This window comes from Trichomonas vaginalis, chromosome IV (assembly GCF_026262505.1).
Source record: "Trichomonas vaginalis G3 chromosome IV, whole genome shotgun sequence".
Taxonomy (NCBI): domain Eukaryota; phylum Parabasalia; order Trichomonadida; family Trichomonadidae; genus Trichomonas; species Trichomonas vaginalis.
This window is the reverse complement of record NC_067206.1, coordinates 32077694-32105645: the sequence shown is the minus strand read 5'-3', so window position 1 is coordinate 32105645 and position 27952 is coordinate 32077694. Positions and strand designations below refer to the sequence as shown.

General features: G+C 33.9%; 13 protein-coding genes and 3 pseudogenes across 16 annotated transcripts, besides 11 other annotated features; 9 read left to right on the top strand and 7 right to left on the bottom strand.

Annotated features, from left to right (window-relative positions):
- Nucleotides 1-5189: part of a mobile genetic element that runs on past the window's edge.
- TVAGG3_0205960 (uncharacterized protein) lies at nucleotides 631-1438 on the bottom strand (the record flags this gene model as incomplete). Its single annotated transcript, XM_051226465.1, has 1 exon — nucleotides 631-1438. A coding segment is annotated over one exon (808 nt), but the record flags the coding sequence as incomplete, so codon positions are not given.
- Nucleotides 1461-1721, bottom strand: TVAGG3_0205950 (uncharacterized protein; the record flags this gene model as incomplete). The annotated part of the gene is made up of 1 exon (XM_051226464.1): nucleotides 1461-1721. The coding sequence occupies one exon, from the start codon at nucleotides 1719-1721 to the stop codon at nucleotides 1461-1463; it is 261 nt and encodes an 86-aa protein (XP_051111450.1).
- On the top strand, nucleotides 2221-3013 carry TVAGG3_0205940 (uncharacterized protein; the record flags this gene model as incomplete). The annotated part of the gene is made up of 1 exon (XM_051226463.1): nucleotides 2221-3013. A coding segment is annotated over one exon (793 nt), but the record flags the coding sequence as incomplete, so codon positions are not given.
- On the top strand, nucleotides 4055-4295 carry TVAGG3_0205930 (annotated as a pseudogene). The gene has a single exon. A coding segment is annotated over exon 1 (241 nt).
- Nucleotides 4562-5189: a terminal%2Cinverted (terminal inverted repeat of Maverick-1C transposon ID:TVAGG3_0205920).
- An 11-nt stretch (nucleotides 5190-5200) lies between these two features.
- On the bottom strand, nucleotides 5201-5760 carry TVAGG3_0205910 (annotated as a pseudogene). The gene has a single exon. A coding segment is annotated over exon 1 (560 nt).
- A 685-nt stretch (nucleotides 5761-6445) lies between these two features.
- Nucleotides 6446-6482: a mobile genetic element.
- Nucleotides 6446-6482: a terminal%2Cinverted (terminal inverted repeat of Banshee-A3 transposon ID:TVAGG3_0205900).
- Nucleotides 6483-6606: 124 nt separating this feature from the next.
- On the top strand, nucleotides 6607-8560 carry TVAGG3_0205890 (spectrin binding; the record flags this gene model as incomplete). The annotated part of the gene is made up of 1 exon (XM_001294077.2): nucleotides 6614-8428. One exon carries the CDS (start codon nucleotides 6614-6616, stop codon nucleotides 8426-8428), a length of 1815 nt encoding a protein of 604 aa, XP_001294078.2.
- A 1062-nt stretch (nucleotides 8561-9622) lies between these two features.
- TVAGG3_0205880 (uncharacterized protein) lies at nucleotides 9623-9862 on the top strand (the record flags this gene model as incomplete). The annotated part of the gene is made up of 1 exon (XM_001321960.1): nucleotides 9623-9862. The coding sequence occupies one exon, from the start codon at nucleotides 9623-9625 to the stop codon at nucleotides 9860-9862; it is 240 nt and encodes a 79-aa protein (XP_001321995.1).
- Nucleotides 9863-10091: 229 nt separating this feature from the next.
- Nucleotides 10092-11384, bottom strand: TVAGG3_0205870 (cellular component assembly; the record flags this gene model as incomplete). The annotated part of the gene is made up of 1 exon (XM_001321959.1): nucleotides 10130-11344. The coding sequence occupies one exon, from the start codon at nucleotides 11342-11344 to the stop codon at nucleotides 10130-10132; it is 1215 nt and encodes a 404-aa protein (XP_001321994.1).
- A 115-nt stretch (nucleotides 11385-11499) lies between these two features.
- On the bottom strand, nucleotides 11500-12330 carry TVAGG3_0205860 (SRY (sex determining region Y)-box family; the record flags this gene model as incomplete). Its single annotated transcript, XM_001321958.1, has 1 exon — nucleotides 11711-12301. The coding sequence occupies one exon, from the start codon at nucleotides 12299-12301 to the stop codon at nucleotides 11711-11713; it is 591 nt and encodes a 196-aa protein (XP_001321993.1).
- A 250-nt stretch (nucleotides 12331-12580) lies between these two features.
- Nucleotides 12581-13233: a mobile genetic element.
- Nucleotides 13234-13504: 271 nt separating this feature from the next.
- Nucleotides 13505-13532: a terminal%2Cinverted (terminal inverted repeat of Mariner transposon ID:TVAGG3_0205830).
- Nucleotides 13505-14808: a mobile genetic element.
- On the bottom strand, nucleotides 13585-14712 carry TVAGG3_0205840 (Mariner transposase; the record flags this gene model as incomplete). The annotated part of the gene is made up of 1 exon (XM_051226462.1): nucleotides 13585-14712. The coding sequence occupies one exon, from the start codon at nucleotides 14710-14712 to the stop codon at nucleotides 13585-13587; it is 1128 nt and encodes a 375-aa protein (XP_051111448.1).
- Nucleotides 14781-14808: a terminal%2Cinverted (terminal inverted repeat of Mariner transposon ID:TVAGG3_0205830).
- A 1712-nt stretch (nucleotides 14809-16520) lies between these two features.
- On the top strand, nucleotides 16521-18122 carry TVAGG3_0205820 (protein of unknown function, DUF4106 family; the record flags this gene model as incomplete). The annotated part of the gene is made up of 1 exon (XM_051226461.1): nucleotides 16521-18122. A coding segment is annotated over one exon (1602 nt), but the record flags the coding sequence as incomplete, so codon positions are not given.
- A 681-nt stretch (nucleotides 18123-18803) lies between these two features.
- TVAGG3_0205810 (protein of unknown function, DUF4106 family) lies at nucleotides 18804-19049 on the top strand (the record flags this gene model as incomplete). The annotated part of the gene is made up of 1 exon (XM_051226460.1): nucleotides 18804-19049. The coding sequence occupies one exon, from the start codon at nucleotides 18804-18806 to the stop codon at nucleotides 19047-19049; it is 246 nt and encodes an 81-aa protein (XP_051111446.1).
- Nucleotides 18804-19049: a mobile genetic element.
- An 86-nt stretch (nucleotides 19050-19135) lies between these two features.
- Nucleotides 19136-24727: a mobile genetic element.
- On the top strand, nucleotides 19978-20681 carry TVAGG3_0205790 (annotated as a pseudogene). The gene has a single exon. A coding segment is annotated over exon 1 (704 nt).
- On the top strand, nucleotides 22010-22384 carry TVAGG3_0205780 (uncharacterized protein; the record flags this gene model as incomplete). The annotated part of the gene is made up of 1 exon (XM_051226459.1): nucleotides 22010-22384. The coding sequence occupies one exon, from the start codon at nucleotides 22010-22012 to the stop codon at nucleotides 22382-22384; it is 375 nt and encodes a 124-aa protein (XP_051111445.1).
- TVAGG3_0205770 (uncharacterized protein) lies at nucleotides 22413-23648 on the top strand (the record flags this gene model as incomplete). Its single annotated transcript, XM_051226458.1, has 1 exon — nucleotides 22413-23648. One exon carries the CDS (start codon nucleotides 22413-22415, stop codon nucleotides 23646-23648), a length of 1236 nt encoding a protein of 411 aa, XP_051111444.1.
- Nucleotides 24728-24743: 16 nt separating the features above from the next.
- On the bottom strand, nucleotides 24744-25190 carry TVAGG3_0205750 (uncharacterized protein; the record flags this gene model as incomplete). The annotated part of the gene is made up of 1 exon (XM_001321957.1): nucleotides 24744-25190. The coding sequence occupies one exon, from the start codon at nucleotides 25188-25190 to the stop codon at nucleotides 24744-24746; it is 447 nt and encodes a 148-aa protein (XP_001321992.1).
- A 434-nt stretch (nucleotides 25191-25624) lies between these two features.
- Nucleotides 25625-26972: a mobile genetic element.
- Between the last annotated feature and the right edge of the window lie 980 nt (nucleotides 26973-27952).

Here is a 27952-nt window from a genome sequence, read left to right as displayed (position 1 = left end):
TAGACAGCTTTGTTCTTCTTCCTTCTACATCTGTAATGTTTATATAATCTTTGTTATACTGTCTTAAGACATTCATTCGTCTGTATTGAGTTCCCATGAAATAGTAAAAGGCATCTTCACTTGGGACATAGTAGTAGTTCTCTAACGTGTGATATGAGTATTGTATAATTTCAACAGCGTCTTCAGGAAGAGAGTCAACAATGTCAAACCAATAGCCATTTGAACCAGAAATATTTCTCATGTTTTCTCTTCTTGTCGTCCATCTTAAGTTCGAGATATGAAAGTCTCCTCTGTCTCTGTTTATATGGTCTACTTCACGAAGTCCTTCAGGGTTCGGAATGAAAGTTTCTGCAACTATTCTATGTTTCATCAGCTTGTGTTTGTTTAAATTTACACAAATATAACCATCTCCTTGGTCAAACTCACTAACAACTCTTTTATTGCTTATACGTCTAATTGGATAAGGGTACTCTGAAAAGATTTCATAGTCATTGTCATGTTCGAGTGTTTGCCAATGTCCTTCACCTTCCATGCCTTTCACTCAAATAAAATTTTCAGAAAAAATAAAATAGCGTAGATTTTACAATACAGCTATTGTAGAATTTAAGAGTTGTGCTTCAATGTAGAGACAGTCCTTATGGTCTGGAGGTAAGAACACTGGGCAGTTATGGTCATGAGTGGAGAACATGTCTATCCAAAACTCACGATTGAAGCCAGTTAATTTATAGTATTTAGGGTTAGGAAGTGGTGAAGTTCTTGTATGACCAATGAACTCATTTTCAACTCCCTTACTTAAGTTTGAATATAATATAGCTTGCTTTCTATCCCAAATGCCAGGTGTTACAATCTTTGAAAATTCATTTTTCCTCGGAAGCATTGCATCATAATTGAAAACATTCTTGAAATCATCACTTGGTTCAGAGATTTGAAATCTTATACGTAATGGATTTTCTTTCTCTTTAGCGACTTCATTGAATGGTGAGAATACAACAAACTGACAGTCATGTGTTCCATCTTCATTTTCATTAAATTCATAATGAAAGTCTATAAGTTGTGGCTGACTACCTTCTTCTTTCAGTTGTGCAAGAAACTCACGTAAAGGCTGTAAAGTTTGTACTTCAATGTTGAACTTTTTCTCGAACATCTCATTAAATGAAATCATACATTGTTGCAATGTTGTATCGTCTTTAAAGTATTTGTATATGTGAATGTTTTGGGCGCTTAAAGACTGTTCGTCATTTTCTATCTCGACTTGAAGTATAAAGTCAACCTTTCTGAAAGCACGTGTTATATACATATTTGTTATGCCAATGTACTTCTCTTCATTTATGTTCACAATCCAGTCTGTTGGAAACTTAAACGTTACTCTGTTCCCCTTTATTTTGACGTCAGGGTTTTCACTACTGAACGCAACAGATAAAGGTATTTGTCTATACATTTAGTTCGATAAAAATAACCATTTACTCTTTCTTTGCTTCAGCTTCTTTAGCTTTTGCTTCAGCTTCTTCTCTAGCTTTCTTCGCCAGCAAACGTGGGTTCTTCTGTCTTCCAGCAGCTAATGCAGCAAGTTGTTTTTCACTAAGTTTTCTCTTTGGTCTCTCTGGCTTTTGTTCTTGTTTTTGTTCCTTCAGTTCGGATAAAATTTGCTCACGAATTTCTTTCTTCAATGCTTCAACATCTATGACCCCTTGGGTCTTGTCCGTAGGGCTTGTCTGAGTCATTTGACTGCAGATAAAAAACTAAATTAAAACTTTAACCGATGTAAAATGAGCTTGTCAAAATCAGAGCGAGAGTCTATTATATTAAATGACGCAAGAGGAATACAACATCCTTTCTATTACGTAAGTCAGAGTAAAGATGGTAAAATATACGTAAGAAAAAGAAAGGTTCCATTAGCGAATGCAGAAGCGACAACATTAAGGTGCATGGCACCGAGGGCGAAGCCCATGTAAAACCTTCTATTCAAACTGAAAAGTCAATAGAACAGAAGAAAAGAAGCCAGATGTACTTTCAATAACGAACCAAGAGCTTATTGCAAAGTTCGTGAATTTCATTGAAAAACAAACCGAGTCAAAGAATCCTGACCCGCCAGTGAAAGAAGTTGAGACAAAAGAGAATGTACAGTTCATTGAAAATGTCAAGAAACAACTTCCACCACGAATGCCAAGAAGAAGAGTGAGAATAATGAAGTAAATAGATATTTTTATCTGAAGTAAATACATGCAGAACGAACAGCTAAACGAATTTACTCCAGCAGAGCATATTCATCAGATTCGCTCATATTTCGATATCATAGACAATGCAGTTCAAATTGGTGACACTAATAGAAAATATTCTGACGCAAAGATTCCATCACAACCTGGAACTGCTAAAGATAACACATGGGTAACATTCAATCTCTCACCTCCTGGTGAAAATATGTTGGACCTTTACAATACATTCATTACGTATAAAATGGAAGGTCAATTTATTGTAGATAAAGAAATTGGTTCAGGTTCCAATAAAACAAACCCACCAGGATTTTGGATTGGTTTCGATGACGCTTTCTATGCAGTTGCTGGATATCAAATCCTTGCAAATGGTCGTATCGTATATTCTCAAGACAACGCAAGAGAAGAAGCATATATAACTTCAAACTCACAAACTACCGAACAAATAAAGAAAGTAGATGTTTTCTCAAAGACTCGACATGAAGATGTATGGAGTCATTCGGGAACATGCAGAACAGGACAAATTGTTAGTGGTCCAATTACAGCAGGAAAATCATTTGATTTTAAGCTTCGTTTAAGAATTCCTGTTAGAAGATTCCTTCCATTAGAAGCTATTCGATTTATTCCAGCTTTTGCAGGAAACATTCAGCTTAAAGTAAAGTTCAGTAGCGACGCCTTACAATGCACATCTATATCTGTAAATGATATCATTGCTTTCAATCCAACTCTTAAAGTTGCATTTGCTTCAGATTCAAATCCACCGACAAATAAATTTGTTCCATGGAATGAACCATTCACTATGATAACGAAGGCAGTAGAAGCTAGTGGAACAGTTACTATTACAACTGTAACCCAGCAACTATTTCGAACAAAGATGGATTTTAATGAATGTTTCATTCATCCAAAGTCATTCTCTTTAGACCCTAACATTTATACAGAACTTGTAGAACATTATACAAACGAGGCTTTATGTTTTCCTGTTAAAGTTATGGATTGGATTCCTATGGACGGTTCATTCTCAAAGAATACAGATAGTTCAAGTGCAACATTTACAGCAGCTTATACGCCTATTAATGTTAAAAGTATTTGGGCACTATTTAGAAAGAAAGACAACTATTATGTTAATTTTGAGAACCCTAAGTTTAAATATCTTCAGCTTTCCATGGGAGCTTATGGAAATATGCCTGCAGAACCTGAAAAATCATATGGACCTGTATTTTATGAAATGGTTGCGAACGCTTGCAATACAAACAATGATATGATAGGATTTAATGAAGATGTTATGAGGTCATTGGTGGATGATGGTAGTGTGGAACATAAATGGGATAGCTATGACAACACACATTTCTTATGTGGTTTTCCAACAGAAGTGGACTTTTGCTTCCAGCAAGGTCAAACATCTACTGCTCCAATAACATACAAATTGTCTGTTAAAGGACATATTGAACTAGCAACTGAAAAATGTACCAAAGCCACTTATTGGATTTATGAGGATTGTTGCTTTGCCATTCAGGTGCGTGCTAATGGCATCACCATAATAAGATTAGATGACTATAACTTAGCTACGGACGACAGTGAGGAATAAAGGATGAACGTTTATTTTTAAAGCTTATAAATGAGTTCTTCATCAAGCTCTCGCGAACCTTCACCATCTATGAAACAAACTTTACCAAACGATTATGGAGCACCTATTGAATATTTCTTACGAGCTGCACAATGGCAAAGAGCAGTCTCACCAAGGTTAGGTGTTCCACCAGCTCCTGTCAAAAATAGCATTTGGTCAAGTCCTTATATAAGAGATATGGTCTCCCACTAGGTTTGCTAGCTACAGCAGGACAGTTATGATGTTGAAAAGAATAAAGCAAATGTTGTAAATAATACTGAAGTAGCTGAAGTTAAACAAACTCCGACACCTTCGCCAAAACCAACGTCAAAACCAACACCTTCACAAACAACACCTTCAATGACTCCTGAACCTATGGAAGTACAAACTCCTGTTCAAAAGTCAACTCCTAAACGACTCCAACATTTAAACCAGAACCTACTCCTCAAATAAATCGTAAAACTCCTGCGTTTCCTTACTGAAAAAATAACGTTATTTTTATTTAATATTAAAATTTTTATTGATGAAATGACGACTAAAGTCACTGAAGCAATGAAACAAAAGTTTTTGGTAGAATACATTAAATCAGGAGCGGTTCCAGAAGGTTTTTACATTCATACTATGAAGGATGATAGAGTTCAGTTTAGAAAGATAAAGCAACCATTAGATAAAGAAGGAATTTTGAGAAAGATTAAACTTCATGAGGACAACATTGCTGAACTTAAGAAGAAGTTAGAAGAGTTGGAGAAAGGAGAGAGTTATAAAGCAATGAATTCAACAGGGTAGAAAAGAGGTTAGAAATCGGGTTAGATCTAACCTTCTACCCTAAGTTTATTTTTGTGCTATGTTTTCATACGTGTGAGGGTGGTGATATCATTTATTTTTAAGTTTATTTTTTATTTTATTTTTATATAAATGACAGAACAAAAGCAACTCATACAAATCGAAAAATATAACAAACATACATTTAAACATTTATTCTTCCTTCCTGAGTATAACATGTTCTTTACACTTCATCCTAGACCAGTTGACTATACATTGACTGTGTATAAAGATTGTCATGGTAGTTTTATAAAAACTTATGATGATGAAGGTAAGTTAACAAGACTATGCATTTCAAAACTTGAGAAACTTTATGACTTCAAGTATGACTACAATAGAGTTAACATTGACGATGAAGATATAGAAGACAATTTATGAGAACGTTTATTTTTTCATTAGTGAGTTCGTTAGTGAGGTGAAATGGTTGGTGGTTTTGTAAATATTTAAGGTTAAGTTAGTTTTTGCGTTTATGTTGTAAAATATACGTTAGTGGTTTTGTAAAGTGTCAAATTCACATATAATGGGTAAGGAGGCGCGCAGTGCCGCCGTACACATGATAGATAATCTATCTACCGTGAAGGTAATGAATATCGCAGTGCCATATCAAATTCTTTGATATGGCACGATATTTGGTAGGTGGATCTGCTGGTTTGTAATCTCTTTTTGAAGATAAACCTGATTCCATCATAAATTTTTCCACTTGATGATGCTTTATTTTTTGTAAATTGTCAAAAATTTGATCTTTTGTCAAATCTTCTATATTTCAAATTCTTTGCAATTTCTTCTTTTTCTTTCTCACAATCGGGATTTTGAGCAATATTTTGAAACCTTTTAATCAATAAATAAGTTTTTTGAAATTCCTCCTTTATATTGTGAAACACAAGAATTAATTAATTGTTTTTGCTTAAATGTTGGTGGATTTGGTTTTCTGCCGCGACTAACTTTTGGTAATTCGATTTCTTGAAGTTGAAATGCTCTTCTTATTGTATTTTCGGCAACATTCAATTTAATTTTACCATTTTCCAATTCAACTTCCTTTCCCACACTTTTGTAAGATTCACCTTCTTCTATTCTTCTTTTAGCTTCAAATAGCCATTCTCTGCTTATAGATTTGGCAGTAGTCATAAAAGTGGTCCTTCTTTTGTGATAAGATTCAAATTTGAATGTGGATGATAAATAAAAATCAAAAATAATTGTTATAATTTAAATGAAGAAGTAAGTTAAAACGATTTTATTTATGATCAAATTTTATTTATTTTTTTGGATCAAATCCATTTTAATAGAATTTATATACTATTCATCTATTAGTAAACACTACCGTATATTATTTTTTAAGCTATCTTATTTTTTGAAATTTTATTCAAATCTTTGGTCGCAAGAAGAATTGCATGATAAATAAAAACATTTAATCAAAGTCAATTTTATTTTTCATATTCAAATGGACTGAGTGTTAACATTTAACATTTTTTGCTAATTGTCGTCAAAAATTAGGCGTAAAGCAAAAATTGATATTTCATATGGTTTTATGATAGATAAGCATTATATTCCCACTCATTATATTCGTAAATTTTGAGGTTTATCCTTCGCTTTTAAGATCATTGAATTTGAATTTGATTTATATAAAATAGTTATATTAGAAAATAATATGAGTTTATGTGATATTATTTTTCAGAAGATTTCATTCTATATGCCTATGAAAAGTACTCTCAAAACTAACTTTTCCTAATTATAATTAAATCTAGAATATTGTATTATGCTTAGTATTATTTCATTTTTCTCATTCAATTTAGAATTTACAAATGTCAAAAAATTGAGAGCTGTCACTTTTGATGAATTTCTGTTTATTACAGAATGGTTCGCCGGTTATTCAAGGTACGGTATAAAAAGGTTAATCCTCAGATCGATTTTTCAATACTTTACGATTATTAAATTTTTGTTCATCGTTTTTCCCAAATTTATCGGTTTCATATTGAAATTCATGACTGGGCAACCACGTGTTCCAATCAGCCCTGAGGCTGCTGAGAATGCCAAAATATTCATTCAGCTTCAAGATATGCTTACCAAAGTTGATGATGATAATATCGAAGACACTGAAAATGCAATCTTAAATTCAATTTTTGCGACAAACAGCAAATTGGTCGCTATTCTAGTTGAATCTATTTTCGTTTCTGCAAAATATCATCCTCCGAAAATCTATTTATATGCTCAAATGGTGAGTTTCTTCATAAAAAATGCAAATAATGATAATGCTCTTAATCTTTTGAAGCCACACTTCATGCGTTACATCACCAGATCCCCTGATAATGATTCTCGTTTCACAGATAAGCTTCCTCTTTTCTTCTTCCTTGCATCTGCATTCAAATATGGAGCTATTCCATTTTCTGACATATCTTCTCACATCACCAGATGGTTAAATGAAAAGACTCTATCACCGAACCAGTTATTTATTCTCTATTTCCTTTTCTTACCTCAAATTGATTCAATGGAAGGCGATTTCAACGAGCAAATACGCAGAATCGTATCTGTCAAGAAGTCTGATGGCAAAATCCACCCATTGCTTCTTCCTCTTTATCCAATGCTCAACGATTTACGCGAAAATGATTATAAACTTCATAAAGAGATCATCCAATACGGCTGTCTTCAAAACAGCCTTGAATACATCCTCAAGTTCGATCACGAAGACGCCCTGAAGCAATACATTTCGATTAAAAAAGCTACATCTCAAGGATTTGATCCAAACATGATTATTTCGGTTTTCCCACTTGAACCATCCCTTTTCTTACACTCTGGCCCAACAATATTACAATACGCCGCTTTCCATGGCTCTTTGAAGTGTTTCAAATTATTGATGGAATCCGGGGCCCAAATCAACAAGAAAGGCTCTGTATCGAAGCACCATACCATACATTATGCGATCGATGGTCAGAACTTCGAAATCTTCAAGATTGTCAGAGAATTAGATGAATATACTGATGCTTGCCTCAGAGTTTGCACACAGTTCAAGAACGATGCAGTATTTGATTATTTATACCCTATCATTGAACCTTCACCTGAATTCCCTCACGAAATCAAGAGAGTTATGAAACAATGCGCCAAATCTAGCAATTTTAAGGTTCTCGAGTTTTGTTTACAAAAAGGACATGACTACGATGCTACATACAGGAATGGCCATAAACTGGCTCATTTCGCAGCCGAAATGGGAAATACAGGAATTTTATATTTCTTGTATATCTACAAAGCCATAGACATTAACTGTCCAGCGCAATGGGGCATGACTCCTCTCCACCTTGGTGCCAAGCTTGGCTACAATTCCATTGTAAATTTCCTACTTTCCATTGATGGAATTGCAGTTAACGCGAGAACGAACAGTGGATGGACTCCTCTGCATCTCTCGGCCATGAAAGGACACATGGGAATATCTACAGCGTTAGTTCAGTTCCCTGGTGTTGAAAAAGAACCAAGAGATTCAGAAGGAAACACCCCAATCCACTATTCTTCGCAGGAAGGATATTGCGACATCACTGGATTGCTTCTGAAGAACGGTGTGAATGTAAATGTCCAGAATACGAAAGGAAATACACCTCTTCATCTTGCAGCAATGAAATCACAGGCAGAAATTGTCGCATTCCTTCTCAACCAACCTCAGACTGATGTCAACATTCAGAATGAGGATGGAGACAGAGCGTTTGAAGTCGCAAATGATCAGATCAGGCAATTGTTCTTGAACAAATACCCTGAAATGAAACCAATCGAGAGAGAAACAGATATTAAGAAGAAATGTCGCATTTGTTAATTTCTATTTTAAATTTTTTTGGGTAGTAATTTTTTTATAAATTTTGTCATCTCTAATTTGATTACTACAACTCAATCCTCTGAAATAGTCTGTGGTAATTCTTAGTCTCTACACTATTTCAATATAAGCTCGATTATTAAACAATTTTTTTAAAAAATCGAACATTGAAAAGTGTGATGAGACTTCCCTCTATTTTTCATGAAGATAATTTTGTTATTAATCAGTGAAAATATACTAATTATACAAGTGTATATTGCTATAGGAAAATCCTTATAAATCTCTTTAGTTGACGAGATACTAACACTTAAACAATTTAATGGATAATTTTGTCAACTATTGCACAATTCAAGTTATTTTGATGATAGGCATTTTCAATCGGCTCAAACACAATGGTAGGAGTTGAAATACTTCCGTTTAAGAGCAATTTGCATAAATTTTGTCTCAATTTGTTAGTTATTGAGATAAACATACTAACTATATAAAAAACTTCCTATAAGTCTTTTGAGATGAAGAGAATAAAAGTCCTGAAATCATCCCATAATTCGAGATCCGTACCTATATTTTGAAGATATGTGCATGAAGCCTAAATATTTATGTCTTTTAACTCAAATGTACTAAATTACAATCTACTACATTAGTGCAAGTGCTTTTGAAAAAAAAATTGTATTCAATTGAATTGAGATTTGAATTTTTCATTTCCTTAGCAATAATCATATCTCAAACCTTAAACTTCGATCAAGAAAAGAAGATATATTGATAACTATAATCAAAAAGTTATTTCAAAAATTGAAGAATTAATAAAAAAAGTTTAATAAGAGATTCAGTATCTAATGACGTAAAATAGAATAAAACAATTGCGTAGTTTACAAAGAGTTGTTGATCTCTAAATTTGTTTATATTAAATCATGAATTAAGCAGTGAATGAACCGCAACTAGTCTCTATTTATCGCATTGGTAAAAATACTAGTAGTTACTATAATAGTATCCTCATACACTGGAGATTTTAGATCAATGACAAAGTTTTATTTTTATCACCGTAACAAACAAAATTTGAATTTTTTTATGAATGTTATCAATTATAGGTAGTATAGCTCGTTTCTCCGTTTTATAATAAAAATTAAAGCGCCATATTGTTGTTCCTTTTCTGAATAAAAACCCATTGTAAAGTTTACAAAAAATAAATATAATATAATCATGTTCTTTTTATTATGTCTTTTTATTGCTCGTGCTATCAATGAGATCGTGTCACAAAAGAATACACCATCTAGATCACCTTCTGCAGCACCAACAGCATTTAATGCAAAAGATGGAGGTTGGATCGCAATTACAGTTATATTAGGCGTTATTCTCTTACTTATTATTGGCATTTTAGTTTACATCACCGTTCTTCTTTGTTTAGATAAGAAACAGCAACAACCTCTTGTTACGGAATAAGAATAAAAAGATCTCAAGTAACCCTTCTATTAAATTTACCCTACTATTCGCAAATGCAATGTTTATAAACTATTATCATTAATATTATCTTTACCCTTATTAATATTTTACTTTTTTTTACCAAAATATTTTTTTTTAATAGCCAAAGCATATTATATATAATAACGTAAATATACCTGATACCCAATAAAAGTGTTGAAAAAGTGTTAGTAGTTTTTGAAATTTTGCTCGAAAAACAAAGGTAAAAATTTTAGAATAAAAATATATCTATTTTGGTGGATACTTCGATTCATACTGCTGGAGTTTGCTCATCTCATAGTGAGGTGTAGCATCTTTGTTCCTAGATGCAGCTCTATTAGATCTAGTTGCAGACTGAGCACGTGCTGACTTAGAACCAGGAGAAGTACTTCTTTGTCTAGAGTGTGGTTCTCTTGTTGTCTTAGCTCTTTCTGTCTGATCTCCATCATTTCCGGTAGATTTCTTGCCTTGTTGGCACCAGAATGAACCTCTGGTGCTCAAATATTCAAGAGCATCATCAACTATATCTTTAATGTTTTCATTCTGTTTCTTACCAAATTGGCTAGCAGGACCAGTAGATTCTGAAATTTCTGCTTTCAAGCCGTTTAAGAATTGGAAATCAAGTGATAATTCGCCTAAGTAGTTCTCATTTCCTTCTGTAGTATCAAGAGGAGGAACGTCTTGAGGCAAAAGCCTTGCAGTCTTTTTTTGTTTTTCCTGCTTTGGTTCTTGGTTCTCTTCTGTCTCTTCTTGCTTCTTTGTAGGTGATCTAGTTCTAAGAGATCTGGATTTTGTATGTGATGATGCATAATTTGGATTTGGTTGGAAAATCTTTTCACCTTTGATTGCATCAAGGATAGCATGCTTAGCTTTTGTGACACCATCACGGAAATCGGCCATATCCTTACGAATGGCAAGTCCTTGCTCAAAGAAAACCAAAGCAAACTCAAATTCGCCCATAGAGAAATAAGCTTCAGCTTTTGTTAAAATTGCGCGTGGTAAATCTGGATTTGGTGGCTTCTTTGGATCTGCTTTTTCTGGGTTTGCATATTCTGGTATTGTATCTAAGACAATGTTAACATCTTCAATAGCAAGTTCTGGTTTACCTACTTGAATGTAGCAATCAGCACGGTCGATGAGAATTGAGTTTATATTTACCATTCGATCTTCCAAATCAGAAGATTTATCATACGCTTTCGTAAACGCGTCTATCGCTCGATAATATTCGTTTCGTTTGTATAAAGACATGCCTTCTGAAAGCAAAGCTAGATATTCTTGTGTTGCTCTTTCTTTTGCAGTCCATTTGATATTAATCTTTGGACCTGGTACTGGAGTTTTATATTTTTCGAAATCTGGTGGTGGTTCATCGCCATCTACTGCAACATATGGTGTTGCAGGCTTTCCAAGCATAGCCATTCTTCTCTTAAAAGTTTCATTTAAATGCTTTGGAGGAAGACTTACCATATTTCTTGTAAAATAAACGTATTCTAAAAGTGACAATTTTGAAATCATCTATAAAATCAAAAACAAAGATAAAAAGTCTACTTTTACATTGACCAAATCTCTTTCCATCTTGAAATAAGCTATGTACTTCAGTAATTCAAGAAATGACTCTATTTCTGAAATATATCTTGAAGGGAAATGGTGTATTATAACCATAAGACACGAATTGATCATGATTTAGTATTCCAACTAATTTCTTAATACGTCTTAAGTGAAACTAGTTATAAAATTAATTCTAAATTAATATCTCATATTATTTCCAAATAATCTGTGAAGTAGATGTAAAAAAACAAATAACTTTAAATTTTTTAAAATGTCAAACAAAATTTATTCAAGATCCGTGACAATTGAATCCATATGAGGTAATTGATCAAATGTCTGGGTTGGTAATTGCTGAGAAATGGGCTGCATCATCTGTGGAGTCTGTTCAAAATAGAATTTTCCTTGTTGAATAGCCTGAAAAATATCATTTTGAACATCTTTTCGAGACATAACGAATTGTGCAAGAAGTAATGCACTTGACATTATCTGATTCGATGATGATGACTGATTATTCTGTGGCATGAAATCAGGGAAAATTTGCTCATCTTGATTTTTCTTCTTTTTATTATTTTTCTTGTCGGTTTTCTCGTAATGGTAATTTGGATTCTCTTGTTTGAATTTATTGTATAATTCATTTGCTGCATCTCTATATGGTTTTTTCTGTTCGTTTGTTAAATCTTTCCACTCTGTAGCGACGAGTCGCGATATATCATTTCCGTTCAAAAGTGGGTTTTCGGCTTTTAATTTTGGTTGCCTTTCTAAATAAAATAAATTATAAGTATTTAAAGGTCTTTTGACTTTACTACTTGGTGCTCCATCGACTGGTCCTGGAACTTGATTGCGTATGGGTGATTCTATTGTTGAATCATATTCCATCCCAATGCCAATTCGACTCAAACTTTTTTGAAAAAAATTGATATTGAACTTTTTTGAGTTTTCTAAAGTTATCTATTTAGATTGTCATTACATGGACTATCGAAAAACCTTTCTAAAATTCATCGACTCCAAATCTATCACCTGAATTTTGATTTTGAGTTGAAATTGATTATTAAAATATCATTTCCAAGTGATGCCCTATACAATCATCCATTCTTGAAATTTCAAATTTTTTTCTTAAATCGATTTTTTAATATCAAAAATTAGTGAAATTTTAAGGGTGCACATGAGAGGATCATGTAAACTTCAGAATTTAGAACCTTATTTTTAGGCATTATCTTGGCTACCTATTTAGGCTCGAAAAGCAAAAAATATCAAAAAATACAACTTGACTCCATTATGACCCTTTCATGGAGGTAGTTTTTATCCGCTAGTATTTTCCCTTTGAATCTCTTTACAATTCGAAATCAAATTCAAAACTCAGTAGAAGAAAGGAAGAATCGACTTACTACGGTTGTAATACGAATAAATACATATATTTAATTATTTTTATTTACATAATAATTGTTTGAAGCTCATATTCCATCAAATTTTTAAATAAAAACATTAAAATGTTGAAAATGTTCATATATTTTAATAGGGTTTTGGCACTTTATTGAGGAATTACTACATACATAGTCGAACTGAACTTGATATTTTGAAATTTAAATTATTTATCAAAATTAAAATTTAACTTGAAATTTATAATTATTTAGTCATATTTTGCATAATTCTAAGTAGATTTTGTAAAAAATCAAGAAAGAAAAATTTTAACGTGCTTTATTTTTTCTTTTTTATAATAATACATATTATTATATAATTAACATATTCATAATGTTTCACCCTTTCAAAAATATAATCCTCCTCCTCGCAAATAAACGTACATACGGGTGGCCTCTTTTTTCAAAAAATTAAAATTTGAAATTTTGGGCTCAAATATTAGAGATTTTTTCAACCTTCAACGATATATAAAAAAAAAAAAAAAAAAAAAGGTATTGGGGCTTCCAGGCACTTCGTGCCTTCTAGCCCTGAAGATGTTTAGTATAAATGAAGTCTTAGAGGACAAACATGACTATGAGTTTTGATATGACAAGATAGAATATGAGAGAGGTCCTATAAACCGGAGAAAGTGTTATATAAACATCTGTCATATTACTCAGAATATAGGGTGTCCAAAGGTGTGTTTAGCACAAACCTGAATACTGCGAATAGAAATAAACAAGTTACATATATATAAAGTTTATTTAAATATAATCACCATTGGATTCAATCACGCGTTCGCAGCGATCGATCCAGGCTTGAAAGACACGCTTTAAATCATCATGAGAAAATTGCTCAAATTGCTCTCTTACAAAATTTTCAAGATCATCTGGACTCGCGAATTCGCGTCCTTCAGCTCTCTTTTTTAGCGTGCCGAATAAATAAAAGTCAGAGGGTGCAATATCAGGTGAATAAATTGGGTTTGGAACAACTTTGACATTGTTTTCCACCAAGTAATTCATTACCTTATGACTTTTGTGAACTCTTGAATTATCAAAATGAATTGCAAACTTTTGTTTTTGTTGTTTGGATTTCTCAAACTCATCAGAATTGATAATTTGAGTAAGAACATTGTCAATTAGATACTGAGCATTCATCGTATTAGGTTTTTGAAGAATACCAATTGCGATGATGCCATTCACGCCCCAAAAAACCGACAACATCATCATTGGTGTGTCAATTTTTTTCTTCGGGAATGTTTGCGGATTTTCATCCTTCGGGATCCACATGATTTTGGCTTCTGTTGCATATTGAAACCAAGACTCGTCTCCTGTTGCTAAAAAGCGAAACTTCTTGGATTGATACGCACCCAATATAGAGAGGAGCTCTTTCGAAGATTGGACTCTAGATTTTTTTTGAACTGAATTAAGGTTGTGCGGAACCCAACGTGTATACGCTAGTTTGTAGTTCAAATAATTGTGCAGATAATAACTGACTGTTGTACGTGGAATCTTTGTCATCTCCTCTATCCTTCTGAGTGATGCTCTTGGGTCTTCATCTAGCGCTTGAAGAATTGCTTTGATTTTTCTTTGATCCGGCGATTTTTTGTCAATTTTTATGATGGGCGCCTTTTTGTTCATGAAGTGATACATCCTAACATGATACGTTACAGTGGAATAGCTAGGAGCATCCATACCGAAGCATTTTACCAATGTCTCGTAGATTTTTTTACAGTCTTTGCATTTTTTTGCAAGAGCGAGGATGTTTTCTTTATGATTCATTAAAAAAATGAAAAAAATCCCGCCAAAATTTCCCGCGAAACCGCCTCTTGTCTCAAAATTCATTTTATATACCGGCATGGCGCCAAAATACAACATACTCATCATATACATATATTCATATTTTTTATTATATATTTATAACCAGCATATATCTCCTTTAATAGTCTCATATAGAGCGCTGTGCTAAACGCACCTTTGGACACCCTATATTATACAGAATTCAATAAAAATATATTTTAGGTGAAGAGGTGAGATTTCACCTGTTTTTTCACCTCATTTTTCACCTCTTGAATTTTCATGAATTTCATCGTAAAGACTTTGTCAAGATTTCATCGTAAAGACTTTGTCAAGATTTCATCGTAAAGACTTTGTCAAAACTTCATCGTAAAGACTTTGTCAAAACTTCATCGTAAAGACTTTGTCAAAACTTCATCGTAAAGACTTTGTCAAAACTTCATCGTAAAGACTTTGTCAAGATTTCTTCGTAAAGACTTTGTCAAGATTTCTTCGTAATGAGCGTAAATCAGACAAAAATATATTTTAGGGTAGAAGGGTATATCTACCCCGTTTTCTACCCTCTTTTCTACCCCATATGTACTTACTGAAAAAGTATGTGTTCCATCTGTCATTTTACTCAGAATTTTACACCAAAAATAATGTTTAGGTGAAGAGGTGAGATTTCACCTGTTTTTTCACCTAATTTTTCACCTCGTGAATTTTCATGAATTTTACACCAAAAATAATGTTTAGGTGAAGAGGTGAGATTTCACCTGTTTTTTCACCTAATTTTTCACCCTCTTGAATTTTCATGAAATTTACACCAAAAAATACTACTAGGTCATTTACGAAGAAATCTCAACAAAGTCTTTACGATGAAATCTTGACAAAGTCTTTACGAAGAAATCTCAACAAAGTCTTTACGAAGAAATCTCAACAAAACATAGACAAGAAAGTTCATGAGAAATTAGATGAAGAAGTCTTAACAAAGTCTTTACGAAGAAATTCATGAAAATTCAAGAGGTGAGAAATGAGGTGAAAAAAGAGGTGAAATCTCACCTCTTCACCTAAAATATATTTTTGGGTCATTTACGAAGAAATCTCAACAAAGTCTTTACGAAGAAATCTCAACAAAGTCTTTACGAAGAAGTCACAATAAAGTCTTTACGAAGAAGTCACAATAAACATCTGTCAAAAACCGCTTTTTAACTTCACTTAAAATGCCACGTAAGCTACGTAAGAATATACGTAAGAGGAAGAGAGCATTGAAACATCCAATAGTAAAACTGACACCACAACAACAGTTGCAACAACAAATTATGAATGACCCCACTATGTTGCAACAAATGTCAAGCAATCCTATGCTTTTAAACCGAGTTGTTGGTGCACAGAGTGGAGGTTTAAGAGCGGCACTTTTAGCGAAAATGGCAGGCTATGGTGGAGCTGCAGACGGAACAGCCTATAACCCTCAAAGTCAAATGAATTTGAGTTCACTCAAAAATCAAATAGCAGATGTCAAAAAGTCAAACATAGACATACAGAAACAAATAAGTGAAAACGAAAAGAAACTAGAATATGACAGACACACAAAGAAACTCAATGAGTTAAACGTAGAGAAAAAGAAGAAAGAAGAACAACTGAAAGAACTAAGTACAGAGGAATATGCGAAAAAAGTGTCAGAAAAAGCAGCAGAAGTAGCAAAAATGGAACAAGATGTTGTAAATTTGAAAAACCATACTACTCGATATAAAATACTGAAAGATGAAGAGATAAAACAAAAAGCCCTGAAGACATATATGGATAGCGATGAGTATAAAAAGGAAGTTGAAGCAAATGTAAAGGCAGAAAAACTTTTACAGTTGCAAAACCAAACCGTACAGTATGAAAACTTAGCACAAGAAAGTAAAAATAACGACGCAGCCATGCAAAAGGCAATGAAAAGCGCAGAATATATAAAAGCTAATAATGACTGGTTAGATGCCCAAGCCAACGCCAAAGCAGCCCAACTTATAGGGTCAATAAGGACAAAAATACAAGCGGATGAAGACAGTTCAAATGAAGCTTTAATGAAGGCTGACTTTAAGAACGCCTTCGAAGCTCTTCATAGTAAGGTGAAACTAGTGAACGACTTCTCATCTGGAAAGAAACTGAAGTCTGAAGGTTTCGACAACGAGTTAAGAGAAGTAGCACAAAATATGACGAAAATAACAGATGCAGCAACGAGACAGGCAGTTCAAAGTGCCTATGACTCCGTTAGAGCAACTGTTGTGGAAAGTCAAGAAAAAGAGTTACAACAGACCAAAACAGACCTAGTAAATGCTTTCTTAAAAACGAAAAGTCAGGTAGGACATTACGCTGCAGATGGAACATATGTGCCAGCTGGTGGAACTTATATACCACCAAACCCTCCAAGAGAAGCACCTGCACCAGGACTACCTAGAACATTTACATCGTCACATGGACACAGACACAGGCATGCACAACAACCAGCACAACAACCACCTCCACAACCAGCACAACAACCAACACAACAACCAGCACAGCAACCAACAGTTCAAAACCCAGCACAGCAACCAACAGTTCAAAACCCTGCACAACAACAACCACAAACAGAGCAAGGACATAAAAGAAGTAGAGAACAAGGAAACCAAGAATTCTTAAAAATGCTTAAAGAAGAGTGTGGTTTCCCAGATACTGTTGACTTTAGTGACAGATATAAAGAAGCTATTAGAAAGTTCAAGGATGGAAATACTGACCCGAACCTATTTAGCTTTATGGCTCAGCACCAAAACGGATATAATCTCAAACCTGGAAAATACAAGCTCGCTAAGGGATATGATTTAATAGCATATCATCCAAATGACATGGATGAATTTACTCCGAGATATTTGATGTCAGAGCTAAATGACAATTCAACTTTCGTCATGAAACGCGTAAAAAATAGAGACGGAACGAAAGAACAAAAGCTTATGAATGCGGATGACGTAGATAGGGAAATTGTTGAAAACGGTCTCGGAATATATGAAATGCCAGCAGATGAGGTACAAGAAACTCCACAGGAAGAACTAGTTCAGATACAACCAGACATGGAAGAAATAGTTCAGCAACAACAGCTAGAAGAGCCTGAAGGAAACGAACAAGTCCCTCCTTTGGAAACTAACCTCACAGAACTAGATGAAGATTTGGAACAGCCGAAAATTCTTGACCCTCAACAAGAGTATGCGGAGAATATGGAATATTTCCAAGAGTCTAAAAAAAATTCGGCTGACATAGTAGAAGAATATCGAAAAATGTTCGCCGACATACAAAAGACTCCAACACCAGATGAAAATATTCAGCATAGAATGGAAGTACTGAAAGAAAATGTACACAAATACAACAACCCTTTTTACTTACGAGCATTTAACGTTCAATCTTCGGATGAACTCGGTGAAAATAAAAGGTTAAATTTCAAGAAAACATATAGAAATGAAACATTGTTTAAAGTTCATTCAGAACCTAACCAAGATGGAAACAAACCTACTTTTGTTTCTGCAGACGATGGAACTACAATGAGATGGGGTCATAAAGCTAACCCGGATAGGTGGTTCATAAACTTACAACCACAATTCCAAGAAGTTGTAGACGCAATGGAAGTCAATGGTGAACCAGATATAGCTGGTATTTTCAGCGCGGCTTTAATGCCATTGAAAGATATGAAACATGCAGATATTTTGGACCAGTATGAAATGAACATGGCTGATGGAATATTAAACACCTGACGTTCTAGAACATTTATCTCAAAGAACTACACAGAACCATAGAGATGGTAATTTGGTGAAGAGTTTAGAAAGACAGTTAGGGAGAGAGAAGGAAGAGAACCTATTGTACATGAACCTTGCAAATGAAAGTTTGCAAAATGTCATAAAAACTTACTTTGCAGACAATGAACTGAGAAGGGATGAATATTTAAGAAAACTCAAATTGACAGTACCAAATGAAATGTTAGTATTGAAAAACATGTTCCTTGACAAAATAAAACCAACTACAGAAAAAACGACGCAAGACTGAAAGATTGGGTAAAAGCTTTCCCATTCACAAAAGATATAGTTGGTAACATGGAAAGAAAACCAGAATGGCTACAAAAACATATATTTGGAAACGAGCATATTCCATATGGACAGGCACTGTTTGAAGAGCTTGAACCGGAAACTCAGGAAAGAGTCATGCAAACAATACGCGAAGACTCAAATACAGACTATGACAAACTCTTTCTAGGATATAGGTTACCTGAGATGGGCGACCAGAGCCAAAAGGCAAAAAGGGCATGGAAAATTTGCAACATACTAGATGAACATGAGGCAAAGATGCAACAACTTGAAGCAGAGGGCAATGAAGGAAAAAGAAGAGTTAAAAACTCAGTCAGGAAGAAAGTAAAGCTTGGTCCACGTGGGTTCTATTATGACATATAAACCCAACTATTCTATATTTTACCCATATGAAATGTACGGCCGCTCAGAATATAACGCCAACAGTTTTGGATGCTATGAATGGAAATGTTTCCGAATGGTATAACGAATGCGACAATGCCATTAGAAGGTCAGAAATAGTTCCTGGAACTTACGAATATACAACTGCTGTTTCTTATGGAAACGTAGGTGAGTTTGGAGAAGGTTCTTCAACAAACAGTAGATATTGCTTGCGACAGGTTTCATATAATTTCTATTGACAACTCTTTCTTATACGTGGACAAGACATTGAAATAAAACCTTCTGCCAAGTTGTCTGACAAGAAAGGTTGCAATGGAATTTTCTATGTCGGATACCAATATGCTCCAGAAGTTTTTCATGGGATATAAGATATATTCTAACTCTGACTTAGTTCAAACAGTAACATGGGCAAAACTATGAATGGTTCGCTTTGAGAAAACTCAGTACAACCACAAGCTAGAAAAAACAGACCAGTATGCAACTATTGAGAAAATAAGAAGACTTGACCCTAACGTTCCAGAGTTTATGTTAACCTTTCTGGTTCAGATGGAAATGCTGCCACTAAAGTAAAACTGAAACTTAGAGTTCCTTTGTCATCTTTCCTCATCTTCAGGTTTTTAAGATACTTGCCAAACTGGGCAGGAAAATTTCTATCGAACTTACTCCAAGCAAAAATAACTTAGTCATTGCACCAACACAAGACCCATTCACTATTACAGAAGTAGTGGGAACAAATAAAATGTCATTCGCCGACTTTTGCAAAGACAAAGTTGACTTAGACTTTGGTTTCTCAAACCTCAACACTGAAGTAAACTATTATTTCAATGCTGCTGGAACTGCTTGGGACCCAGTTAAGTTTACATGCGAAAAGTTTGAATGCAAGAGAATAGAAAGCAGACTTGCAGTCTATATGTTGGACCCAGATATTTCAAATGCTTTAGCTGCCAAATATATTGCAGTTCCACTTATGTTCCCTATACACCAAATATCTGTCAAAGACTTTGCAGGTTGAAGTTGGAAACCAAAGTGCTGACCCAGGTGCAAGAACAGATATTGCCTTAACAACTGCAATGAAACATGCAGATACTATGTTTGTACTGTTCAGACGAACTATAAATGACTATTCTTGTTTCTACAACCCTGGTATTAAATATCATATAAACATAGATGGCAAATATTATCCAAGAGAAGAATATTCTACAGTTGAGGATATGAGGTCATACAACTTGACATTAGATGCTATGAACTTTAACAACAACTTCACAACAACCATTAACCCTGAAATGCAAAGTTCTATTATGCCATATGTGAAAGTATGGACTCATACAGGAGGTCAAAAAACTCAATATACAAATGGAGACCGTTCAAACTTTTGGCTTGGCATTCCATTTGCTGACTCAGAAGACTTTATGGGTGGTATTTCAACTGTTGGTACTGTACAAATACAATATACTGGTGACAGAGACGGTCCAGATGAATTGAAAGCAAAGAAGTTTACAAAACCAATAGCACTTTTCACGGAAGATGCTCTTTTGAAGATTCGTTCGATGAAACCTGCTGGGGCTCCTCAGATTGGCATAACGACAGCTTCCATCGAGCAGATTTTGGCAGCAGGTCAGTAAGTTGTTCTTGAACTGACTCTCTCCGTCAAATATTGACAGTACGCCAGTTTTGACATAATATTGTATTATAAACTTACCTTTAGAAATATCTGTAAGTTTTGTTGTTATATTTTTGTCTGCTTCAAGAACTTTCACCATTTCAGTTATACCAACTTTCTTTGCTTTATGAAAATATTTTGGTTCAGCAAAGACTGCTATTCTATAACATTTTCCATTGTTTGTATAAAGAACTATTCTGTCAATGTATTTGTATTGTTTGTGTGTGTAAACTTTTGTTCTGCTTCAATTCGAAGAGATACTCGAATACGTCCATCTTTTTATTCTAAGTAAAATGTCATTTCCGAAAAATAGAAGCGTGAGTGTTTCAAAAGTTTTAATGGCGGTGGCAGATGTGAAGTTAAATTCACCAACTCAAACAAACAGTCAAAGTGTTGTTGTCAATGTCAAAGACAGAGATGTTGAAGTGGGGAAACCATACGAGGACGAAGATGGTATAACAATTGTTCCTGTAAAAGAACAACCAACATATCCTGAAGTTAGCAGAGACTTAAGTTCTGTTGCAGATATTCGAAACGACTACCAACAACTGAAAGACAAACTTCAACTCAGGAGAAGATTTGTCAAGCTTTAAGTATAATGTTAAACTTGGTCGAACACAACCCTGTAAAAGTGAACTCATATGTCATTGCACCTCATGAAGTCTTGAAAGAACTATTGAAACTTTTGACAGAGGCAGACGATATAAAATCAAAGAAATAGAACCCGACATTGCTTGCTGTGGTGTTTCATATAATGTCATTGACAAGATATACGTTATGAAAGGAGGTGAAACGTTGAACTTAAAGTATAGTTTCCCAGACGTCATAAAAATATTTGACGACCACAACATTTCATTAAAGTTTGTTTGCTAAGTAAATGGCAGAAGACATAGTGGTTTATACTATTACGACTAAAAACCCTGAGTCATATAATTCTATAACAACAAACTTACAAAGTCCTCAAGGACGATATTGTAAACTGACCTTAAACACGATGACGACTAAAGCCTGTTTTGCTCTTTTGACACCAGAAGACTTTGTTGTTGTGAATGGTAAAAAATACTTCTTTGAAGATACTTACTCAGATATACCACCAACAGGTTTTGTTGACTTATTTAATACTTTAAGGACGGATGTAACATGTGCTGCAACTAGAGCAGGTTTCATTATGTTTGGATGTCCGACTGAGTTTACTATAAACGATATGAGCTATAATACAAAACTTATTTCTGGTTTTTACTACCAACAGTTTCCTATAACAGGAAAAGGTGTCATACAAGGAATGTCTGTTCCATTGACTTTAAGTACACCTATTTTATATATTGTTTCAAACTTAGGTTCAAAGTGCTATTCGAATGTTGACAGAAACTACTATGACCAAAAGATACTCATGCGTATAAACAATACTTTCTCTGCTGGTTTGCCTATTGTTCATTCGAATGCAGAGTTTTCAGCTTTAGTAAACTCAAACACTTTAGCAAACATAAACTTAACCTTAGTTGACGCAAACTTTGTTCCTGTAAAACTTTTATGTCCTATGTATTTGTCAATGACGGCAGAAAGTTTCGAATTGGAAGATGCAACCGGTGAAAGTATTGTATTACAAGAACAACTTCAACAACAAATAGCTCAAGAACAACAAATAGCTCAAGAATAAAAAAAATATTTTTTTTATTCTTATAAAAATGTACAGAATAGATGTTTCAGATTTTTATGACTTCCAAGCATTCAGAAATATGTGTCCATTTCGAGACTATAACAAAGCAGTCGAGAATTTGAAACGTTTAGTCATTTATGTTGACTCTGCCCCAGAATGTTATGTCATGAAAGAATGGGATGTTGTCTTTAACAAACCTAAAGCAACAATAGTTTCAGAACAAGAATGTAAACAGAAACTTAAGAAAATAAAAGTCGTACAAGTTGGCATGAAGATGTTAGATGCTTGGGATATCTTATTGTCAAAGTTAGAAGATTTTTCAGTTCGAGGTATAAAGTTCTATACACCTTCTCCAAACTTCTATTCTATCTTCACTGGATATAAATACGAACAAGTAGAATGGAAAGAAAATATTATAGAAGCTTGGTTAGACCATGTCAAAGAAATTATATGCAATGGAAACGAAAGAGTCTATGAGTATATCTTATGTTGGTTTGCAAATATCTTACAACATCCAAGTGCTAAAAATGAAACTGCTCTCATCATAATTGGAAAACAAGGAACTGGTAAGAACACTTTCTTTACAGATATCTTATGCAAACTGTTAGAGGGCTATTCGAATCCGAATATGACAAACTTAGAAAACATCTGCGGTAAATTTAACTCTTCAATTGAGAATATGAAACTTATAGTTTGCAATGAACTTCAAAGTATAGATACAACAAAAGTTTTGAACTCAGATGCTTTGAAGAGTCTTATAACAGACAAAGTTGGAGTTGTTGAAAGAAAATATAAAGACCAAAGAGTTTGTGAAAATGTTGCAAACTTCATTATGGTTTCAAACAACGCCGTTCCGATGAAGTTAGAAAGTTCTGACAGAAGATATGTAGTTGTCAGAACGTCAGAAGCTCATATGCAAGATACAGAATATTTTGACGACTTAGCAGAAACTTTGACATCTGACTTTTACAACCACTTGTTCTCATATTTCATGACATTAGATATTTCTAAGTTCAATCCAAGACAAATTCCACATACCGAAGAAAGACAAACATTGTTAGAAGCAAACAAGAGTGTATATGAACTGTTTATAGATGAGACTAACTTTGTGTCATTAGATGAAAGGTCATTGTACGATGAATATAAACAATATTGTCAAGAATATGGTTATATGACAGCTTCTAAACGTACATTCTTGGCAAATGTCAAAAATCTTTTCGAAGTTCAGAACGGCGTATATACAAAGAAAAATTTTTCTGAGTAAATTTTAAAAACAGTATTTTTTTATTTTATTTGAAATGTACGCTGAGTTTGTTGGAGAAGACCGTTGGGAAACTTGTTTGTTAGATGAGAAATATGAAATTCACTGTTGTGAGTCATTTGAAGTCAGAAACAAAAAGACAAAAAGAGTTTTAAGCGGATGGGAGGGAAATGACGGATATGCTATGATGAAGATGGGTGGGAAAAACTATTTAAAACATGTTGTCATTGCAACTCATTTTATACCGAACTCTAACAATTTACCTTTTGTAGACCATATAAACCATATAAGAAACGACAATAGACTTGAAAACTTGCGTTGGGTTACTCGTTCTGAAAACAATAAGAACAAAGGCAAATTTGGAGATATAGTATTCGAATTTGTCGACGAACTAGAAGATGAAACAATTGAAATTACAGACTATGGTAAGCATACGTTTGAGTTTTACTACTATAGCGAAGAACAAGACTCTTTCTACTTTTATACCGGCGTAAACTATAGAAAATTACAAGTATATTTTACTAAGGCAGGCTATGCTTATGTAAACACTAGAGATACAGATGGAAAACACGTTCGAATACTTCTTAACAAATTCAAGAAGCTATATGGCATACCATTTTAAAACGTTTTAAAAAAAAAATATTTTTTATCCGATAGAAAAGATGACGAAATTCATCTCAGTAAACAAGTACATGTCAGGACTTAAAGAAGAACTAGACCCATTCACATATTTGAATGTTTACTTCTACCATTTTGAAAAGTCTTCATTCAGCAAAGTTTGGAACATCGAACCAGTTAAGTTTGCTATTGTGACTAAAAATGGTGCGAAATTTGAAGACTTAGACATAGAAGGTTTGTTAGCAGTCAAAGAAAGTTTTGACAGAAGGTTTTCAAACCTTAAAGAAGGCAAAGCATACAAACTTGTTATACCTTATGAACCAAAGAAAGCAGACGACTATGAATATTATGAGTCTAAGATAGTTGAAGTTCAAGGTAAATTGGGTAAAAAGATTTTAGAGTCTAAGCCAGTGTTTGCTCCTAAAGAGGAAGAGAACATTGACATTGACCCAGAAATGTTCTAAAAATAAAATTTTATTTTTACATGTCAAATTTCTTTTTCTCTGGTTCAGGTTCTTTCTTCTCTTCTTCTACTTTTTTCTCTTTCTTTCCTTTCTTCTTCTTTTCTGGTGGAGTTATGTCAAATTTCTCAGAACCATATTTCTGTAAAAGTTCTTTGTCCTGTAATAGCTCATCTATTCTGTTTTCTATTTCATCTTCAAGAACAGCGCATGTGTCTTCTTTGCATTCTAAGAACTTTTGTTGGACTTCATCTTTCCAATCGGTGTCATCTCTGTCAACAAGTCTGTCATTGACAAATTTTAAGACTGCTCTGCTTAATGTTTTATGGTTCTTGTCATATTCCCAGAAACAGAACTTTAGAACAAATTCACCTTTCTTGTTTACACTATGTAAGATTTTATGGTCGACAGATGTTTTGCTGTCGAAAAGTTTGTCTCGAATATAGATAGCGAAATCGCTAGACATTTTCAAAAAGATAAAAATTTTAATTTTTCTAAAAATATGTTAGAAAAAAAGTTTGCTGACATTGACAAGAAATTTGAGAATGTTTTAAACAAGAACAAGGTGAAGTTAGAAAATGCTCAGATAAAGCCTATACATGACAAGTTCTTATTTGCTCAGAATGGTATAACAGGTCTAATTGCACCACCTGGGTCGGGTAAGACTTTCACTTATCTTAAAATGGCTGCACTGTAATGCATGAAAATTCGGTTCACTTCATTTTTGACACTTTACATATCGGATGTATTATCTAAGAATTATATTATAAAATAATAATTTTGTGTTTTATAAGTTTATTTGTATAAATTGATTCAAAAAAATGGAAAGACAAGAAGTGGATCTGCCAAATGAAAATCAGATTTATAGTTTTAGAGAGTTACATACATGAAATATGAAAATTGAACTTTGTATACGGAATTGTTGGCTATGATGTACTGATCATGAATCAGTACATCATAGCCAACAATTCCTTCGCAAACAGCGGGAAACTTTGTCTGAATAGTTTAACATTCAGACAAAGTTTCCCGCTGTCAGAGAGGGAATGGAAGGGTAAGAGGTATATATTCATAATGTATACCTCTTACCCTTTCATTCCCTCGAGAAAGTTCAAAAACTTGGGTGCAATCAGTTCTGATTGCACCCAAGTTTTTGAACTTTGTATACGGAATTGTTGGCTATGATGTACTGATCATGAATCAGTACATCATAGCCAACAATTCCTTCGCAAACAGCGGGAAACTTTGTCTGAATAGTTTAACATTCAGACAAAGTTTCCCGCTGTCAGAGAGGGAATGGAAGGGTAAGAGGTATATATTCATAATGTATACCTCTTACCCTTTCATTCCTCGAGAAAGTTCAAAAACTTGGGTGCAATCAGTTCTGATTGCACCCAAGTTTTTGAACTTTGTATACGGAATTGTTGGCTATGATGTACTGATCATGAATCAGTACATCATAGCCAACAATTCCTTCGCAAACAGCGGGAAACTTTGTCTGAATAGTTTAACATTCAGACAAAGTTTCCCGCTGTCAGGGAGGGAATTAGAGGGTAAGAGGTATATATTCATAATGTATACCTCTTACCCTTTCATTCCCTCGAGAAAGTTCAAAAACTTGGGTGCAATCAGTTCTGATTGCACCCAAGTTTTTGAACTTTGTATACGGAATTGTTGGCTATGATGTACTGATCATGAATCAGTACATCATAGCCAACAATTCCTTCGCAAACAGCGGGAAACTTTGTCTGAATAGTTTAACATTCAGACAAAGTTTCCCGCTGTCAGAGAGGGAATGGAAGGGTAAGAGGTATATATTCATAATGTATACCTCTTACCCTTTCATTCCCTCGAGAAAGTTCAAAAACTTGGGTGCAATCAGAACTGATTGCACCCAAGTTTTTGAACTTTGTATACGGAATTGTTGGCTATGATGTACTGATCATGAATCAGTACATCATAGCCAACAATTCCTTCGCAAACAGCGGGAAACTTTGTCTGAATAGTTTAACATTCAGACAAAGTTTCCCGCTGTCAGAGAGGGAATGGAAGGGTAAGAGGTATATATTCATAATGTATACCTCTTACCCTTTCATTCCCTCGAGAAAGTTCAAAAACTTGGGTGCAATCAGTTCTGATTGCACCCAAGTTTTTGAACTTTGTATACGGAATTGTTGGCTATGATGTACTGATCATGAATCAGTACATCATAGCCAACAATTCCTTCCCAAACAACCCGAAATTTGTCTGATTCCACACTAATTTTATTAATTTATCTAAACTTTTATCTCTTGTTCTAGATAAATTATCATCAATAATAATCTCTTGTTCTATTTCACTATTATATATATATATATTTATATGATTTGATTTAAAAAAAATAAATAAATAAATTAATAAATCATTTACTCAAATATATCAAAAGTTTTATTTTTATATATAAAGATAACTACTTTTAAAAAAAAATACCCTATATATTTTTGCCATGTAAACTTGTCACTTTTGTCAGAAGTGAAGTGAACCGAATTTTCATGCACAACACTTTTGACAATCTGACAAAGTGCGAGTTGTAGAGACAAATGTGGGGGTATAGGCGGATCTTGCTGGAAGAAGATGTTTTTGGTAAGTTTCGTCATTAAGTTTTGAGCTTTGACATATAAATCTTTTGACAATCTGACAAAGTGAGAGCTGTAGAGACAAATGTGGGAGTATAGGCGGATCTTGCTGGAAGAAGATGTTTTTGGTAAGTTTCGTCATAAGGCTTTAAACTTTGGCGAATTATATGTTAAATCTTTCATACTAATAAGCATAATAAAGATGCAAAGATTATTTGCTAGCGCCGGCTTACTAACATTAATCTGAAGAACAACTTTATTAATATGCTTTAAGCAGAAATGAACTGATTTATAAAGTAGAGAATTTTAACGTAAGATTTTAACGTCATGATTCACAAATATAAGTCAATAGAAAAGGATATCGATTAGAATTTCTTCGTGAGGTCGTTTGAAAGTTCTGCAATCAGAAGAAGATTGTTGAACAATCCGCCATTCCAGGAGGTATGAGCTTGTTATGTCTCCTGGGATCACAGATTGCAACCTAAAAGATGTGCATATGCACCTCTTGTCGTTTGAAAGTTCTGCAATCAGAAGAAGATTGTTGAACAATCCGCCATTCCAGGAGGTATGAACTTGTTATCTCTCCTGAAATGGCACATATTTGATAATTCATGGA